We start from the raw sequence: 17,713 nt of genomic DNA, 5'->3' as shown, positions 1-17,713 counted from the left end.
GGCGTTCGATCGCCAGCACGTGCCAGCCTTTCCCAATCCGGATTTCTATACTCCGTACAGCTTCATCAATGATACATCCACATGTGGCCCTTTTGCGGTGCTAGTCCTCGCAAATCTCTTCCCGAAACTCTGCTAAAATATCTCTCCATTGATCAGGATTCTGCCTCGCGAATTCCTCCACTCTTTTCAGCGCAGCCAAATCCTCCTCCATCCGGTCCCTCTTTGTAGTCCCGTTCAAAACAGTAGTCCCTCCTAAGCCCATAACAAGCCCATACAAAGCCGCAGGAGGTGATATCCCCGCTCCTTCTGCAAACCTATGCACCGCACCATGTCCGGGCTGGACTAGTTCCGGGTTCGCCGTCAAGGTCCAGAAACTTTGGAAGATGATGCCTTCTTGGCGACAGAAAGCCCGGAGAGGAACCTCATATTGAGTAGCGCCGTAGAACCGGTTCTGCACGACAGCGGGCTTTATTTTGGCAACCGAAGTCAGCTTTTCAAGGATAGGGAGGGAGGTGTTTGAGATCCCTAGGTTGCGGATTCGATGGGGGACATATGTCTCCAAGGTCTGCCACGCTTCCAATGTCTGTGCCATGGTGGGCAAAGGAGAGTGAAGTACAAGGGTATCAATGTATGTGTCGTCTGCGCTTTCAGGTGTGGCAGACGGTCGGAGATTAAAGAGTGATGATTTGATAGAGGCATGAACTTGGTCAGTTACCGGAGCCTTGCGGTCGTATGGCATATCGTCAAGATTTTGACCTTGGACAGAAGTGAATTTGGTTTGAATCTAACAATTTTAGCCGAGGCCACGGTAAAAATCCAAGTTGAAGATCAGGAAGCCTCTCGGAACATACATATAAATCTTCCCGACGCACTGTCCCGTGGCCGAGAGCGCGACGGATCCCTTCTCCCACGAGATCTTCCCGATAATGCTTAGGTTGAGCTGCCGTGTCGATAGCTCGGAATCCTGCCCCGAGAGCCTGATGGACCAAATCTGCAGTTTGATCTTTCTTCCATGCTGTGCCGTAAATGAAGGTGGGTAGAAATGTGGGGGTCGTATTCTGAACAGAACGAAGCACATAGCCATCCCAGGACACCTTACTTAGGGTAGCTCGAGCCATAGTGGTCTGCAGTAGGTGCTTTATTTTCCCCAGAATAAATGGATATGACTAGGGTCTTCGCTATGGTGTTGATACAATGAAACTGGAGCAGGTTAAGCTGACGTCTGAGGGGGGCAAAAACGGGAGTTTCCGCCAATCAAGCCAAAAACAAGCTGTTGATCTCATCGGACTAACAGCATGTACCTTGGTATATGTATAAGACCGGGAATTTAGACCAAGACCCAATCCAAGTCCTGCCCTGTTCCAAGTAGAATTTCTACACAGGCAACATTATTTCTATTTAATTGCCTGGCAGGATATCTTTCCGCAGATCTACCCCCTTGTAAGAGGCTGTGCAAGGTGTACTACTGTATATGTATATATATACTTCGGCATCCCATATCGAGCTTATTTCTATCCCTCGGGAAGACCTTCTACGTCTACATCATTTCTACCGTCGGCATCGCGAATCTATGTGACGGACTCCATGGAAATGATGATGATGATGATGATGACGACGATAATAACCCTCATGACAACGGTAAGCTACGTCGTTCTTCAGGTGCTTGTTTTTCAAGAAAGCAACTAACTTTAGTAGACGCATACGATATCCTTACCTCCTGCAATCTTTCAACTACGAGCTATGCGTCTGTTGGTCAGACTACGAGCGCGAGCACCAGTAGCAGTACCAGTAGCAGCACGACAGATGCAAGTATTACGGTTACTTCTGCATCTACTGCTGATACGACTCCATCCTCGACCGAGTCCAACTCTACAAATGAGAATTCTAACGGCGATAGCGACAGCGGTAGCAATAACAACAACAATGCCGAACCCGGCGGGAATGGAGCAGCAGCAGCACCCCATATCTCCAAGACTGCTTCTCTAGCTGCTCTTATGGGCTTGGGCGTGGTTGCTTGGTTGTAAGATGTTGACATATTGCCGAGTGCATCGGAATGGCCAATATGAAGAACATTCTAGACAATCAGGTTACAATACTTATTAGTGAGAATGGTAGTGATGTTAATGTTTTAGCTCCTGCTACGGACAATACAATTATAATGTCGTAGAGTAACTCCTGGGAGAAATTATGTACACTCCTATATACTCCGTACATATATGCAAGTGTCAGCCGACTTGCGTAGTTAACAATGACTTTCCTATGTAGTTATTCCATCTGACGCTGTCTAGAACTACCGACTGAACGCGCTCCATCAAATGGCAAGAAATTGACCGGACCTTATCTACAAGAAAACCTTTGTGAATATACACGTGCAGCTATAGTAACCATGCAAGGGCTGTATCCGCGTTGGAACCCAGACTAAATTCTAATTCGATCTTGACGTCCATGACCTTGACGGTAAGGTTATGTACAGTTCAATCCTAAGTAGGGAAATGTACAGCACAGCGTCGCGACACCAGGTTATCTGTACGTAGTAGGAGGTACATTCAGCATAGAGGTTTAAGACTGAATTATCCGTACTCTACATAGTTGAAGTAGCGGCTGGGAGACTACGCTCGCCGTTCCGGATCGTATCGCATTCTGTATTCCATTTTTATCATTTCAGCTAGAGATATTCCCCTGAAAGATCGAAATCAAAAGTTGAGTCCCAGCTTATATACAGTACTTGCCAGTTCGTATGACTGTCTTACGTACTTTCTTACTTGCTCTCCGTATGTACTGTACTGTACACATCTTCTACTAAGTAGCACTAGTACTACTAGTAGTAGCTTGGAATCCTCCGTAGAATCCAAACCTCGACGGAACCCTTGCATGGGATCCAGAGCAGGGTAACATAAGTACGGAGTAAGTGAGACATTGCAGTACGGTCACGGTGCTCTGTAGTCTGTACGGAGTACGGAGTACTGGATACCTTCACTAACAATATTAGGTCTAGTAAGCCCAGGGCGTTTTTATATTTAGTCTAGAGAACGATTTATAGTTTCTTAAACAGCGCCCACACGTACCGAAGTAGGTATACCATACCGTATTTAGATTTGATTTCGAACCAACTTGATTTACGGTGTACCCGTACAATTAGAAAAAAAAGAAAGAAAGGGGTTTTTTGGTCAGTACTTTACCTACCTAAGGAGTTGCTTTTTGTCGAGTGGGCGCTGGGCAGCTTGTGGCGACTGTTGGGTAGCCGATGTGGCGTACGGATTGCTTGCTTTGCATTAGGGACATCTATCTGTCTGCATGTGAGAAGGAAAAGAACGCAGAAAAACAAAATTCCACTTGCAAGCGGACGAGATAGGTCTGGTTTGGGATGCAGTTCTCATTCTCGTCCAATGGAGAAGAGATTTTCTCCATTTTACAGAGTACTCCGTAGGTACCTGGTTTAAATTCACGATCAAGACTCAGCTGTGCTACTCCAACGATCACCATGGCCATACCTGTAACCTACCTAGACAGGTGGCCAATCCGTTAAAGGGTCAAAACCGTTCCGGGTCCTAATCCGTAAGTCGCGCTATCCTAAGATTATTGTTTCAACTGCGTAGCCCGTCTGGTGCTTGCACATTGATGGTAGATGTGAGTACGGAGGCGACTCTCCTGAGCACTACTAAGCAGCCGGAAATGGATCGGTTTTCGAATGCGTCGGGAACTGCCCAAGTATCTCTTTGGTAAGGACTTATCAGATTTGTCACAAATATAGCTATTGGTCTTCTGTCAGTCAAATGTAAATAGTTACTGACTGTACTGGTAGACAGGTCATGGAAAAACCAGACATCCTCCCAAGGCACATCCAGCATATGATTGGTATAAACACCACCCTGAGGCAGTACTCGCAATGACAATGAGCACCGTACCTAGGTAAGTACCTAGGTACTGCGTCCGTACTCTGCATAATTAGGAGGGTTCTTTCCCTATCCTAAGGGGTAAACCGCAGGACCTCGGTTTCGTCAATATTTGGTGGATTTTAAACCGAAAAAAAAAAAAGTCCCAGTAGCCACGCTACTGGGTTGACCCGGACCCAATTTCTTAAATTAATGGTGAAACTGGGTGCTGCTTGCTACGGAGCTAGAAGCCCCGAAGATTGTTGTGCGTACCCCAATGTCCCTATGAAGTGACAGGTGACAGATGCTGAAGCTCCGCTGCTCCATAGGAGGACATGGCTAGAGCCTAGTATGGTAGTAGTTAGGGTTTAGTAGTATTAAATGTGCGCTCCGCCGAACAATAGTCGGACGGCTCCATCCAAAGAGTTCTGGTGACGGTCTAGCGGATTCTAGCTTGGGAATTGGCTGTGCCGCATCGCCACCGTACGGAGTAGTCGAGCTGTCCACTATTCCTACCTATGCAGTCTGTTCCCATACGATTAATGAGGAACTGCGTATCGATACGTACAAGGTAGGAAGGAGGGGCAGATGAGGGAATGAGGAAACCCCATAATGGGCTACTCTCCAAAGGATTGTCGGAGCAGTAGCTCTGTTATTGGCTGGAGATGATGGGTCATTTCGTCGTCAAATAACTAGGTAAAATGTGAAAAGGGGGCTGCCAATAGTAGGAAAGTAGTATGGATGTGAAGTGCACCGGTTAGAATGCTAGTCATCTCTCGCTCGGGGGGAAAGTCGCGGAGGTTCCCGGAGAGGGGACTTGTGTCAAGTAGATGGCATAATAATAGTAAATCGAAGGACGATTAAGGACAGCAAGGATAGTAGGGTCGTGTCCATTTGTACAGATACTTACCAGAGTACGACTTGTTGCCGTCACAGCAACTGTCTTTGGATGGCTGACTGTTGGCGGCAAGGGAGGTGATCAGTATGGTCTATCAGGGGTCGATCTCATTTCCGATAGACAGGTACAATTCTTTATGCCGTTCTAGGTTGAACATCACATCACATCATCATATGTGCAAAGTTCTTGATTTTGAGTTACAATGGGTGAAATGACAATGACCTACCTAGCACAGGAAACCACTCCAAGGAGGGGGAAGTCTTGAGTCCTCCGTTGTCCGAGCTCGTGTGGCCATGAGCATTGATGAGCTCCTTGTTCAGGGAGGAGATCAGGTCAATCTAGAAGTGGGTTTACCCACTCTCCGGCGGATCCCCAATAAACCCACCGATTGAATAGCTTCGACTCATGGAAGCCATGGAACACTCCCGGAGTGAGAACCCAGAAGGTCAGAACCCATTCAACAGGAACGTTCGGAGAAGAAGTTGATACAAGGGGGAAAAAGGGAAAAAAAAAAAAAAAAAAAAAGGTAAGTAAAGAAGCAAAGAAGCTAAAACTGCTAGTGCCTCTTGGGAAACGAGAAAGGAGCTGGATGAAGATGTTTCAATGGCCACCGGCTTCCCGGAAAAGCCCCGACAAGGAGAACGAAAGAGCATCGATCTCCACGCTCGTGTGTCAGAGTCTAATGAGATTATAATTAACAGAATTACCATCCTTTCCCCTTCTGGTCGCCCAGGAATGATGAAATTCGGGGCAGTGTTTGCTTTTCACTGCCTCGAAAGACTCAGGAGATCCAACCACTGTCCCCGGTAGGCAGGTATTGCATTGCGTACCTGGAAGAGCTGTAATAAAGAGACTGAATTCGGAGAAAAGAAAGACGGAATTTCTGTGGGAGATTAATCTTCCTGCTTTTTCCCTTGGTATGCTTACTGTCTGGCTAAAGAGTAACTACTAGGAGGTCTGGTGTGGTAGGGTTACCCAGCGATTTGATGCTTGAGACCAATCTGGCAAGGCATTCTCCAGCGTATCAGGAAAGTCTTTAATAAGATGGAAATTACTCTCAGGAAAATGATTCCTTCTCGAACCCAGAGCTCAGGGTTAAGGGGAAGGAAGGAGGATAGAATTACGCGGTAGTTCAATCTCCAGTACGAGGGCCCCGTCCCCAAGCTCTCTAGGCAGTGGGCACGAGTATTATTATTATAATATTATTATTATTATTATTTTTATATTTGATTTTATTTATTGTTATTATTTTTTTATTATTATTCCCATGACTATTATTATTAGTAGTAGTATTATTAGTATTCAGTACCTAAGTTGATCTTTTTTAAGGATAGAAAGACACATGGAATAATTTGATACGAGAGCCACGGAGTAACTTGAAAGAAGAAGAATGGCTTCGAGCTACTTGAGACTCCCATAAGTACACCAGCATTTCCCGGGAATACTCCAGAGTCTATTGGTAGACCTACTTATTACTCCTTTACATTTCAAGTTCTTCTCTATCACCTGGACAGAGTAAGTATTATTAGCTACCCTTCCTCTCTCTTTCTCTTTCTCTTATTGACAACTTACTATCTACCTAGGTATTTATTACCAGTCCTCCAATCATCCAATAGGAGTCAGACTCCCTTCCCGATTACCTATACCGGAGAAAGAAGAAAAGAGCTGAAACCTAGAAGAATCCATTCCAGTGAAGGGAAATAGGGAACGGTGATCAATCTATCATACCGGATAGTGGTACGAACAGAGAGCCAAACCCAAGGTGGTCCCATTATCAATTCCTCTGCAAAGTGCAAACCCCCAAGAAAAAAAGAAAAAAAATCTTAGTGCGAGACTTTCCACTGGATCAGAAGCTCTCGATCTTCAAGTTTCCCCGTTCATCGTCCCGTCGTCCCCTTTTTCCGCTTGCAAAAACGCCTGCAAAGATTGGATTCTACTCCTTCTATTCGCTCAACGGAACATTCTCCCCTCCCTTTCATACCTACTTCATACCTGGTTGTTGTTCTGGTTCCAGTGAAATCAGATCGGGAAGAGAAACCCATCTCTCTTCAGTATTATTTGGTGGAAGGTTGTTGATAAAAACGATCTATCACTAGGCAGTCCAGCAGTCACCACTTCTGCTACTAAAAAGAGTCACTAAGCGGTCGCCGTCTTCCGGGATTATTTTCTCTCTCTCTTTTCCCTTTTCTTCTCCCCTCATCTTCATCTCTTCTGGAGTTTCTCCTTCTTCATCCTAGGTTGTGGCGAGGCTTTCTTTTTCCTGTTCTTATTTGATTTGTTCCTCATTTTTTTTGATTCTTTTTTTTTTTTATTACGGTATCCCTCCTACCGCATCTTATTTCCCCTTCTTGTTTTCTCCCAATGCCCCTAGGGGAAGAAGGGAATTAAAAAAAAAAAAAAAAAAGTCGCCAATCTCCTCCATTCTTGCTATTGAAGATCATTAATTTCCCTCCTGCCATCCGCCTTTCAATCCCGGGTCCTAGACTCTTTCTTTGACCCCCCTCCTTTCTCCCGTGTTCTTCAACACCCTCGACGTTCCCCTTCCCAGAATCGAAATCCCGCTCAAATCTCGTGCTTCGTCCATCAAACGTGGTCTGCAACATCCCGTGACTGGCCTCACCTGAACTGTCTTCCGCCTTTTCGTTTTCTTTTTTTTTCCAATTCGGCTGTCCCTCCATCTACCTGATCGCTCCTATGGTTGAGTTGTCCATTTAAACTCTCTTTCGCTCTCTTTTTTTTTTGTCTATCGGGATACTCTTCAACGGCATTGTTGTGGTGGGCTTCGAGTGTCACATTCCTCGGTTTAGCTGCTTGTTAGGAATTCTCGGTTCGTAGCCACCATGAGTTACCAACAAGCCCAGGATATGTATCACGACAATTCCTCAGCGCGTTCTCCTGGCTCTCAACGCCATCAACAGCCTCTGCATCGCCAGCCGTCGCGACAGTTTGATGCCTACGGTCCAATGCCGGTCAACCTTTACGAGGACCCCATGGCTCGCTACGATACCGGTCGACTGGAGCGCCTGAATCCGTCGCTGCACAATAACTCCTATACCTATGATCTCTCCGGTTCGCAGACTTGGAATCCAAATGGCTTTGCCAACGCTCAGAGCCTTGGGGGTATTCGCTCAGCATCGGCCAGTCTGAAGACTACTTCTCGCACTGGTCGGGCAGGTCTTCCAACGGTATGTTCTAGTCTGTCTTGTTTCCTGAATCCACTCCCCCCCCCCCCCCCCCCCCCTTTTTTTTTTTTTCCCCTCTATTTTGTTATTCTAACTCTTTTAATCCAGACATGGCTGGATCAGCAACCAGGCATCCCTAGTCCATTTTCCAATCTCGGGTCCAACCCCCTTCCAGGTAACTCGATGCGTCCGGAAACTACCGGCCCATCGGAGTCGGAAGACGAATTGATTCCCACTGCTATTGTTATCAAGAACATCCCATTTGCGGTGAAGAAGGAGCAGCTCGTCCAGCTGATGACTGAATTGAATCTTCCCCTCCCTTATGCCTTCAACTACCACTTTGACAATGGCGTGTTTCGCGGGCTTGCATTCGCCAACTTTACGTCTGCGGAGGAAACGGCGACCGTGATTGAGGTCCTCAACCACTTTGAGCTTCAGGGGCGTAAACTCCGGGTCGAGTACAAAAAGATGCTTCCCCTGCAGGAACGCGAACGCATCGAACGCGAGAAGCGTGAGCGTCGCGGTCAGCTCGAGGAACAACATCGGCCCATGGCAACTTCTCAGCTTCAGACCCAGAGTTCTATGTCATCACTCACATCGCACATTCCGGCCACTTCCCCGTCTCCAGTCTCTCAGCGTGGTCAAAAGCTGGGTAAGTTCGGTTTCGGACCTGAATCAGCTCCTCGTAACGCCTCTAATCCTTCCCTTCACCTCGCAGATGTCGATCTGAACGATAGTACTACTCTGTCGTACTACTCGCAGCTGTTGTTGTTTAAGGAAGATCCTAGTCGCGATACTTTGATCTTCCCGGCCAACCTTTCCCCCGTTCAGCGTCGCACTGTTCACACTCTTGCTCACAACATGGGTTTGGGCCATGCCTCTCGTGGGTCTGGCGATCAGCGCCAAGTTCAGGTATTCAAGGTTGCTCCCGGCACCAACGTGAGCCCCCCTTTGTCCTCTATTCCGGCTGCGGTCCAACCTGCGGAGACCGCTCGCCGTGGACTCAACCGTGCGGCTACCATTGACTTCAGTGAGGCTCGTAATGAGGGACCGGCCCATTTTGGTACTCTACGTGGACAACCCTCCGGGTTCCTGGGCGTTTTGGACTCGCCAAGCAGCTTTGGAAACACGCAAAACTTGCGTGCAGCCAAGTCCTTTGCGGACCTGCGCTCTTACACCCCATCTCCAGTCCCATCGTCTGCAAGTTTCCCGGCCGCACTTCAGTCCAACGGCACACGTCTTCAGCACTATGATGGTGCCACCAGTGGTGCTTCCAACACGCCAACTTTGACGCCTGCTCCATCAGGTTCCTCTCTCGGCATGCAGCGCGACGATAACCTGTTAGTCAACAGTTTGAGCAGCCTTTCTTTGGGTACTGGGATTGGAGGACCAAATTCGAGTCCAAGGAGACTGAGGGGTATGTTCTCTTGGGAGGAAAGCCAACCTTCCAGCGCTGGACCCATTGGTAGTAACCGAACCATCGGAGTTGGATTTGACGGTCAGTCACAGGAGCGCATGCCCATTAGGCAGCCGAGAGGCCCCATGCCCGAAAAGGGCCCAGGATTCCGACGTCAGAATGGACACCAGTCCCGTGGTAGTGACGAATTACGCACCAGTTCCGGTGTCGAAATCATTGTGGAGTAACCATTTTACGGGAGATGAGAAGACGACGAAAATTGTTAGATTGCTTTACCGAAAGACGCATACGACATTTATATCACGAGGCCTGATCCTTTTTTTTTTTCCCCGCGATTATTGGCTTACGATTCGATGAGGGATGATGAGACGACATTCAACCAAGAGAACCACACCACCAAAAAAAAAAAGAATATTCTCTGATCCAGCCAAGTTTAGACGTTATTTTGGGGCAGCCCTACAGGCACGCTGTTTAAACGGACTCTTTTTATGTTTCTCCTAGTTTTCGCAGAAGAACGAGATCACGCAAAATAAAAGCTTTTGGGCTTTTGAGACGCGGGCGCCTTGCATGTGGATGCACCATTACCCCTCTCCCCCCTATTATTACCTTTTTTTTTTTTTTTTATTCCTTTTCGATTTTTTTTTTCTCCCTCCATTTTATTTCGATTATGTGTCTATCGACAGAAAGCAAAATTCAAAAACCCAACAACATATCAGGAAGACTACGAAGAACGACCAAAAAGAATACCAATGTGTTTGTTAGTATGGCAAGAGAGATGACCCGGCATTTGCATTACTTTTTGGATCATTTTGTATATCGGGCGACTTGCATTGTTTAATGCTCTTATCCTACTCTATTTTATTATCTTTTTTTTTCTTCGCTTTTTTCTTTCCTCTTTTCATGTTTCGTGATTATTATTATGCTGTACCTCTAATTGTTTTTATGGAAGCCGAGTTTGAGGAGCTGAAAGTGCGGTAGACACTTTCAGCGTATCATTCACGAGATGCATGCTTCTCAAATCATTTATCCCTTTTTTTGACTCCCTTTGGGCTAGTTGTGCGATTCGTTTACGACTTGCATTATGGATAAGGGACATGGGCGAAACACAGGGCGAACGTTTGCGTTTCAGGAGCTGCTGATTCAGGTGGATGTGTCCCTTTTTTTACCCTTGATACCGGGGCAACACCTCCCATGCCTCAGGTATGTTGTGTTATTTCCAGAAATATGCCTCCATCTCCTGTTTGTACTCCGGTGGGATTGGCTCTTCTATCTGCAATCAGAACTCTTCCATTTATCTATCTTCATATCTCGTACTATAACGTAAATGTTGTTGATATTGTTCCAAGTAGTGTTGTACTACCAGGGCTATATATATATATATATACCTGCTGTAGCTGCAGTAGTTCATTGTGTATGACGAATTCATCACTTTTTTTTTTTCTTTCTGCTTTTCTTCGCTCGCTTTTTATCGACATAGAAATACACAAATTGCAACACGTAAACCCCGTGAATCAATTGAATGAAGGAACTAAAAGATTAAAAATAAGGGAAAAACAGACAGTAGAATAAAAGATGGCCAACTACCGAGGTTTCCCCTTTTCCCATTACAGCGCCCTAGGTAACTCGAGATAAACGGTATGAACGGGAGCACACATACAAGAGGAAAATAGATGGAACAAGGAAAAGAAAAGAAGAAGAAGAAGAAGAAGAAGAAGAAGATCAAGGCCACAACGAGGAGAAGGCGGAGAAGCATTTGAACTGCAGCGTTGTGGAAGAAAAGAAGCGAGCGGGAATGCATCCGCACTCCCCTGGCCTGCAAAGCTGGAACCCAGCCAGTCCTCATGACCACTGTTTGGGTACATCCCAAAGCCTTTCCATTCGATCATCATTAACAAACGCCATATTCGTGGGGTATTCGCCGTAATTACGCCTCAGTCTTGTTTTTCTTCTTCTGCTCCACCTTGAGCAGCAGCGCACGGTTGATACGTGGTAGGACACCACCAAAGGCGATGGTGGCGCGGATCAGGGTATCTAACTCTTCGTCTCCACGGATTGCAAGCTGCAGGTGGCGGGGGGTGATACGCTTGACTTTAAGATCCTTGGCAGCATTTCCGGCAAGTTCAAGCACCTCTGCAGTCAAGTACTCAAGCACAGCAGTTACGTAGACAGCAGCTAAAGTGTACGCGCACGTCAGCAAAGCTCCGATTAACCTGTGAGGGGTACACATCGCGTCATCATACCTTTGGCACCAACACGCATCTTATTTTGGGTGTTGTTCTTCAAGAAACGCTTGACACGACCGCATGGGAACTGCGAGAATTCATCAATAGTTAGCACTGCGAAGAACTGACAAGGCACGCAAGAGAATGAAAATCTGATCTGCACATGTGATCAAGCAAGTCTACAGTGTAGGCAGAATAGGCAGCGTTCGAAAAATAAAATAAAAAATTGATATTAAAGTGATAAAAACACCGCGAATAAAAATTTTCGGATTGAGTATAATGCATCGATAGAGAAGGGAGTGTACAGAGAGGCGAATAAAATGTGCGATTTCAGGAACCTCGGATAGGCGCGATGCCATAAAATCGCGATCGGACGAGAGTGCTAGACAAAATTTGATGAATGGACATGTAGACTACTAACCTGCAGACCAGCCTTCGCGCTGTGGGACTTCTGAGTCTTCCCCGCAGAGTCCTTGGATCCTGCCTTTCCACCGATAGACTTTCCTTTTCCGCCGGGCATTTTTAAAAAGTGTGGAGATTCGGGGTCGCAGGGACGAAAATATCGCGTCAATCAAAGTTCAGGTTCGATGGAGCGTGATGGTGGATGTTGAAGGGAACCAATACACTCAAGGCACGCGCGTTGTTGATGGATGAAGGAGTCAGAAATGCCAAAGCCATCCTGGTCGCTAAAGATGGCGTTGAGAGCAAGAGTACACTAGTCCTAATTAGGAAATCATCTCAGGTGTCAGTTCAATCACGGTGATGCTTCGATATGAAAGCTCAGCAGTCGACGAATGAAACAGGGAAGACAGGAAATGACAAACCCATGGCTGCAGAGAGGAGATATAGAGCTCTATAAACCAGTTCAAGCTAAAAGATTAGAAGAGATACCTCAAGCTTGGTAACTGATGGCCTTTCGACAGCTGCGTCATCCGTCAGTGTCGCTCGGTAACGACTTGGCTCTCAAAGATGCCATGTTGGGGGGAGAATTCATAACATGAAGCATGAGTCTTTTAGTAGGAAAGGTCTTGTCTTTAACTGTATATTCCCAAGACAGCTCCAAAGTTGGATGCTATTCAACGACCCAGATACACAGCAAAGATGGGGTAGGAGACTTGTGTGAGTCGACGATTGTTAGTAGGGGCGTTACCTAAGCAGCCAGGTGATTTTGGCACCTGAGGCATTAATTAAGTGGGAATTCCGCCTTATCGCGTTATCAGCCGAGCGAAATTCTGGAAGGGTCGGAGCGCACGTGACCACTCTGTCTATCAGGACAGTTGTCCGGCTACCCCGAACGAATCCCCAGCGCCACAGCGTGAGGGAAGTTTCTGCTCTCGCTCGCGTGTCCTTTGACCTTCAACCTCTACCCCTTTTCGGTCTTTTCGTGCGCCAATATCAATTCTCTTCCTCGGGTATCCTTAGTACCGCTGTCAAAATGGTGAACCCTCAAGTGTATGTTATTCTGCGCACTGTTGTTTTGTTTTAACGCTTGTTTCGCACGGGAGGATCAGCCAAAGCCCACTCCTAGATTTGACATCACCCATTGAATTGATATTGACGAGTCATGTAATTTACAGAACGAACCTGGCCATCATCGTGGTGATGATGCAGCTGGCGAAGAAGGTTCCTTTTGATAACCCGGATGTCCTGCTCCTTGTCCGCGGCATTTACATCCTGTCCAACGTGATCATCCTGGGCCTCTATCTTTATACTCAGGCAAAGATCAACAAGAGGAATGGTGGGTTTAAAATTTCGGTACATATATTCTGGTCAACACAGCTGACTCTACTTGATGATTTAGATCTCACTACATTGAAATATGTCGAGCCTGCTCCTCTTGGCAGCGGCGAAGAGGCCCGGCCTGTTACCACCACCAACATGGAGTACGATAAGGGACAGCTGCGCCAGCTCATTAAGAGCCAGCTGATGGGTGTTGGAATGATGGGTGTGATGCATCTTTATTTCAAGTACACCAACCCCCTTCTGATCCAGTCGATCATCCCCCTCAAGGGTGCCTTTGAGGCAAACCTGGTGAAGATCCACGTCTTCGGAAAGCCTGCCACTGGCGACCTCCAGCGCCCATTCAAGGCTGCCAACAGCTTCTTCAACCAGGGCCAGGTCAAGACGGACAAGGCTTCTCTTGAGAGCGCAGAGAAGAACTGGCGGGGCGGTGTCAAGGAGGAGTAAGTTCGAGAATTTCAACAAGAGCGCAAGGGGGTGGTCAAGCTGCCTATTGTATTTGTATTTATAGATACGATGTCATGGGACGAAGAAAGTCTAGCTTGGATTGCATTTCTGGCTGGTTTTGCTGGGCTCTTCCTGGTAGCTTCAAATTGAAGGAACATATTGCTCCACATGTTAATACGCAGCTGATCATGGATGACTATTGCATGAATAAAATCTTCGATCTAGAGATGGCATGTCCCCTTATGAACGTGAAATGTAAGAAGTTCTAGGTGGCTCCTGATAGGTTCAGTGACAGTATACATCATCATCGCTGGTGAGACTGGGCGTTGTGCCACTGCCGGGAATCCCTGCAGGAGGCGGCAGCAGGGACACTGGACGCAGGCGTGGGCTGATCTCGTATCGCCAGACAGAGTTGCAGGCATTACAAAAGCAAATATAGAGGGGATTATCGATTTAAATATACATACCTTTTTTGACCCTGGTGATTGAACTCTGGTTCCGGTTTGAAACAAACACCGGGAACCCCCAAGTTGTGGGGGGGATTTATGGATGACAAAACTGATAGTTAATAGTTAGTCAACTGGTTAGTTAGCTAGGAAATTATTAGATAGTTAGCATATTGTGAGTCTGACATAGTCATCAGTAATATAAGCTGTGCTTGACCATGGAAGCCATCGAATGACATCCACAAGTTCAATGCCTGCCTGCTTGATTTCTCATACGAGACGGAGGACGGTGCTTATTATTTGACTCACTTTCCACACACGCAGAGTTGGCAGTGCAGCAAGGGCCGAGGTAGTCGATGCTAAACTCCACCAATGTAAAAATTGTGATTGAACCCGTGAGCCTGGATGAAGGTACCGGTGAATCTTTCTGGAGCACGGAGAGATCTTGGGAATAATCATGGCTAAGTATTAATAATAATAGATCCCGGATGCCAGAACCACCGCCCACCACTTCTGGAGTAGTAGGGAGTACTTCTTGGTCTGCGGTGAAGGGAAACCTCGAGATCCAGCCTCGAAAGGAGGGGCGGAAGACGGATGGAAGATAGCTATTCCGTTCCATAAGAGAACCAGTCCAAAAGCGGAAAGGCCGGGCAGCCCCTCATTTATTGCATCATGAATCGATATCATGGACATGGATACTGACCAAGTGCTCCAGATTTTCGGCTAAGAGAAAAGAAAGAACAAAGCGGGAATAACCGTCCCCTCCGAGACTCCAACCCAATGCATTCCGATCATCTGGCAAAACATTATTCACGAGAATGGTACCTCGAACAGTGCGAGTACCGATGGTAAATCTGTAGGCTGCCTATTGGTCCATCCGGCAGCTACCACGGGCAGAGCACAGCTGTAAATATCGCAAGTCTCCTGCTTTGCCCGGTGTATGAAACCGGAAAGGCTGCTGGGGGGCCAGACTCTGCGGCGTAAGTCGTCCGGCCTTGGAACCTCAGTAGCTTTTCTGTTCGTTGAATTGTTATTGTGGCAGCTGGCGGAGAAAGAAAAAAAAGAGGTTCCACACACCGGATGGACAGACTGGGGCAAAGGCTGGCGAAAAGCTAGGTGGGATGTTGCCGCAGCTTCTCAGGAGGTACTCCTGACCAGGCCAGGTCGTTGCGTCAGTCCACCGCGTTTCCCTTTTTTTTACTGCTCCTCCCCCGCCGTTGCTCTTTTTTTCTTCTTCCTCTCTTCTTTCTCTCATCATCATCATCATCATCATCTTCTTCTTCTCTACTTTCTATCCTAACTATCATCCTTTTACCTCTTAAGTAAGTCTCTGTCTTCTGTTCATTCTCTTTCTTCACCTTCTGCTTTATCTACTTTACAGTTTGCTAACAGCTACCCCGCCTACTGAACAGATACCCAAACAATGGCTCCTACTGTACGATCTGTCCCTCTATGAACCTCCTACTCTTCTATCTTTTACTTAACTTGTTATTTCTAGGTTGGTATCAACGGCTTCGGTCGTATTGGACGCATTGTGAGTTATCTTCCTGTCGTTCCTATCTACCCCGCAGTATCACTAACAACCCCCCTTAGGTCTTCCGTAACGCGTAAGTAATCTCTGGATTCGGTGGTTTCACCCAACAGCCCCAGCCAAGAAAAAACAAAATCAAAAAATTCGGGACTCTTTGTATTGAATTATCCTAACATTCTTTCTTTCCAGCATCGAGGCCGGCGATGCTGTCGAAGTTGTTGCCGTCAACGACCCCTTCATTGAGACTCACTACGCTGTAAGGTTTTTTTTCACGCTCAAACTCCCCAAAGCTCTGAAACTAATCCCTCTGCTTCTATAACAGGCCTACATGCTCAAGTATGACACCACTCACGGTCAGTTCAAGGGCACCATTGAGACCTACGAGGAAGGTCTCATTGTCAACGGCAAGAAGGTCCGTTTCTTCGCTGAGCGTGACCCCGCTGCCATTCCCTGGGGTGAGGCTGGTGCCGATTACATTGTCGAGTCCACTGGTGTCTTCACCACCACCGAGAAGGCCTCTGCCCACTTGAAGGGTGGTGCCAAGAAGGTTGTCATCTCTGCTCCTTCTGCTGATGCCCCCATGTTCGTCATGGGTGTCAACAATGACAGCTACAAGAAGGACATCAACGTCCTCTCCAACGCTTCTTGCACCACCAACTGCCTTGCCCCCCTGGCCAAGGTTATCAACGACAACTTCGGTATCGTTGAGGGTCTCATGACCACCGTCCACTCCTACACTGCTACCCAGAAGGTGGTCGATGCTCCCTCCAACAAGGACTGGCGCGGTGGACGTACTGCTGCCCAGAACATCATCCCTAGCTCCACCGGTGCTGCTAAGGCTGTTGGCAAGGTCATTCCTTCCCTCAACGGCAAGCTTACCGGAATGTCCATGCGTGTTCCTACCTGCAACGTCTCCGTTGTCGACCTGACCTGCCGCCTCGAGAAGGGCGTCACCTACGACGAGATCAAGGAGACTATCAAGAAGGCTTCTGCTGGTGAGCTCAAGGGAATCCTCGGTTACACCGAGGACGATGTTGTCTCCAGCGACATGAACGGCGACACCCACTCTTCCATCTTCGATGCTAAGGCTGGTATTGCCCTCAACGCCAACTTTGTCAAGCTCGTCTCCTGGTACGACAACGAGTGGGGCTACTCCCGCCGTGTTGTTGACCTTATCTGTAAGTTTTCCAACTACTGCGGAAATTTAGACCATTTCATTCACTGACTTTTTTTTTAGCCTACATTGCCAAGGTTGATTCCCAATAGGAATCAGGTCGGAGACCAGATGCAAGAAGTGTCCTATAATGGAGTCTTCTTGAACATTCGGACTACGCCATCTAACAATGACTGACTCGACCCTAACCCGGTGCCTATGAAGGACTAGCATGCACTGTGTGACATGTAAGGCATGAGGGGTCTTGGCACAAAATCGCATGATAACGTACTATTTTAATGAGATATACAACGATAAAATATGTTTACTCTTCATTTCTTGTAATTGTAGGTGTGGCGATACGGCGTCTTCCTTCCTCGCTGCCGGGTTGTATTTACGGGTAGATATGCTGCTACCCTACTCGGTACCTAACCTCCTGCGTATGTTTGGCCAGTAATATGCTGTCCATGTTTGGCCTTAAAAGCAGCTTGACGCGAAGCCGCAATGGAAGACTCAGAATGAGTGGTTGGTTCTGCAGGACGGACTTGTATGTGATCTTACGAGAAAGAAGCGAGCATAATCCTGACGCCCCTTTAAATGTCAATTAGGTGTGAAATGATTAATGCCATGACAATGTGGTGTGTTGGTTGGTGGGTTGGGGGGGGGATACAGCTCGGCGTGGGTAGAAAATTGTTGGCGCTAGTTCTACCCACGCCGAGCTGTATCCCCCGGGAGGGAAATACAATCAAGGGACTAAAGCGCTGAGTCAGCCATATAAAATCACGTGCGCATTGTTCGTCCGGTA

At 47.2% G+C, this 17,713-nt stretch overlaps 7 protein-coding genes across 7 annotated transcripts; 4 read left to right on the top strand and 3 right to left on the bottom strand.

Moving 5' to 3' along the window:
• Positions 1–100: 100 nt before the first annotated feature.
• On the bottom strand, positions 101–1,118 carry P175DRAFT_0437275 (putative aldo-keto reductase (AKR); the record flags this gene model as incomplete). The annotated part of the gene is made up of 2 exons (XM_040893846.1): positions 101–784; positions 852–1,118. The coding sequence occupies 2 exons, from the start codon at positions 1,116–1,118 to the stop codon at positions 101–103; spliced, it is 951 nt and encodes a 316-aa protein (XP_040752595.1).
• Positions 1,119–1,194: 76 nt separating this feature from the next.
• On the top strand, positions 1,195–2,115 carry P175DRAFT_0557872 (putative GPI anchored protein; the record flags this gene model as incomplete). Its single annotated transcript, XM_040900803.1, has 3 exons — positions 1,195–1,305; positions 1,527–1,638; positions 1,696–2,115. The coding sequence occupies 3 exons, from the start codon at positions 1,195–1,197 to the stop codon at positions 2,022–2,024; spliced, it is 552 nt and encodes a 183-aa protein (XP_040752594.1). The 3' UTR covers positions 2,025–2,115.
• A 5,495-nt stretch (positions 2,116–7,610) lies between these two features.
• P175DRAFT_0493483 (putative R3H domain protein) lies at positions 7,611–9,596 on the top strand (the record flags this gene model as incomplete). Its single annotated transcript, XM_040895966.1, has 2 exons — positions 7,611–7,955; positions 8,061–9,596. 2 exons carry the CDS (start codon positions 7,611–7,613, stop codon positions 9,594–9,596), a joined length of 1,881 nt encoding a protein of 626 aa, XP_040752593.1.
• Positions 9,597–11,115: 1,519 nt separating this feature from the next.
• On the bottom strand, positions 11,116–12,212 carry htz1 (histone H2AZ). The gene is made up of 3 exons (XM_040892695.1): positions 12,013–12,212; positions 11,610–11,679; positions 11,116–11,541 (listed from the first exon to the last, which is right to left on the bottom strand). The coding sequence occupies exons 1-3, from the start codon at positions 12,109–12,111 to the stop codon at positions 11,294–11,296; spliced, it is 417 nt and encodes a 138-aa protein (XP_040752592.1). The 5' UTR covers positions 12,112–12,212; the 3' UTR covers positions 11,116–11,293.
• An 814-nt stretch (positions 12,213–13,026) lies between these two features.
• On the top strand, positions 13,027–13,778 carry P175DRAFT_0509667 (PHO88 family protein; the record flags this gene model as incomplete). The annotated part of the gene is made up of 3 exons (XM_040898445.1): positions 13,027–13,043; positions 13,169–13,329; positions 13,393–13,778. The coding sequence occupies 3 exons, from the start codon at positions 13,027–13,029 to the stop codon at positions 13,776–13,778; spliced, it is 564 nt and encodes a 187-aa protein (XP_040752591.1).
• A 110-nt stretch (positions 13,779–13,888) lies between these two features.
• P175DRAFT_0250002 (uncharacterized protein) lies at positions 13,889–15,003 on the bottom strand. The gene is made up of 3 exons (XM_040892694.1): positions 14,534–15,003; positions 14,246–14,336; positions 13,889–14,051 (listed from the first exon to the last, which is right to left on the bottom strand). The coding sequence occupies exons 1-3, from the start codon at positions 14,841–14,843 to the stop codon at positions 14,000–14,002; spliced, it is 453 nt and encodes a 150-aa protein (XP_040752590.1). The 5' UTR covers positions 14,844–15,003; the 3' UTR covers positions 13,889–13,999.
• An 801-nt stretch (positions 15,004–15,804) lies between these two features.
• gpdA (glyceraldehyde 3-phosphate dehydrogenase GpdA) lies at positions 15,805–17,105 on the top strand. Its single transcript, XM_040892693.1, has 2 exons — positions 15,805–16,933; positions 16,993–17,105. The coding sequence occupies exons 1-2, from the start codon at positions 16,084–16,086 to the stop codon at positions 17,019–17,021; spliced, it is 879 nt and encodes a 292-aa protein (XP_040752589.1). The 5' UTR covers positions 15,805–16,083; the 3' UTR covers positions 17,022–17,105.
• Positions 17,106–17,713: the final 608 nt, after the last annotated feature.

The sequence above is a fragment of the Aspergillus ochraceoroseus genome, assembly GCF_002846915.1.
Source record: "Aspergillus ochraceoroseus IBT 24754 chromosome Unknown P175scaffold_4, whole genome shotgun sequence".
Lineage (NCBI taxonomy): Eukaryota > Fungi > Ascomycota > Eurotiomycetes > Eurotiales > Aspergillaceae > Aspergillus > Aspergillus ochraceoroseus.
This window is presented reverse-complemented; position numbering and strand designations above follow the sequence as displayed.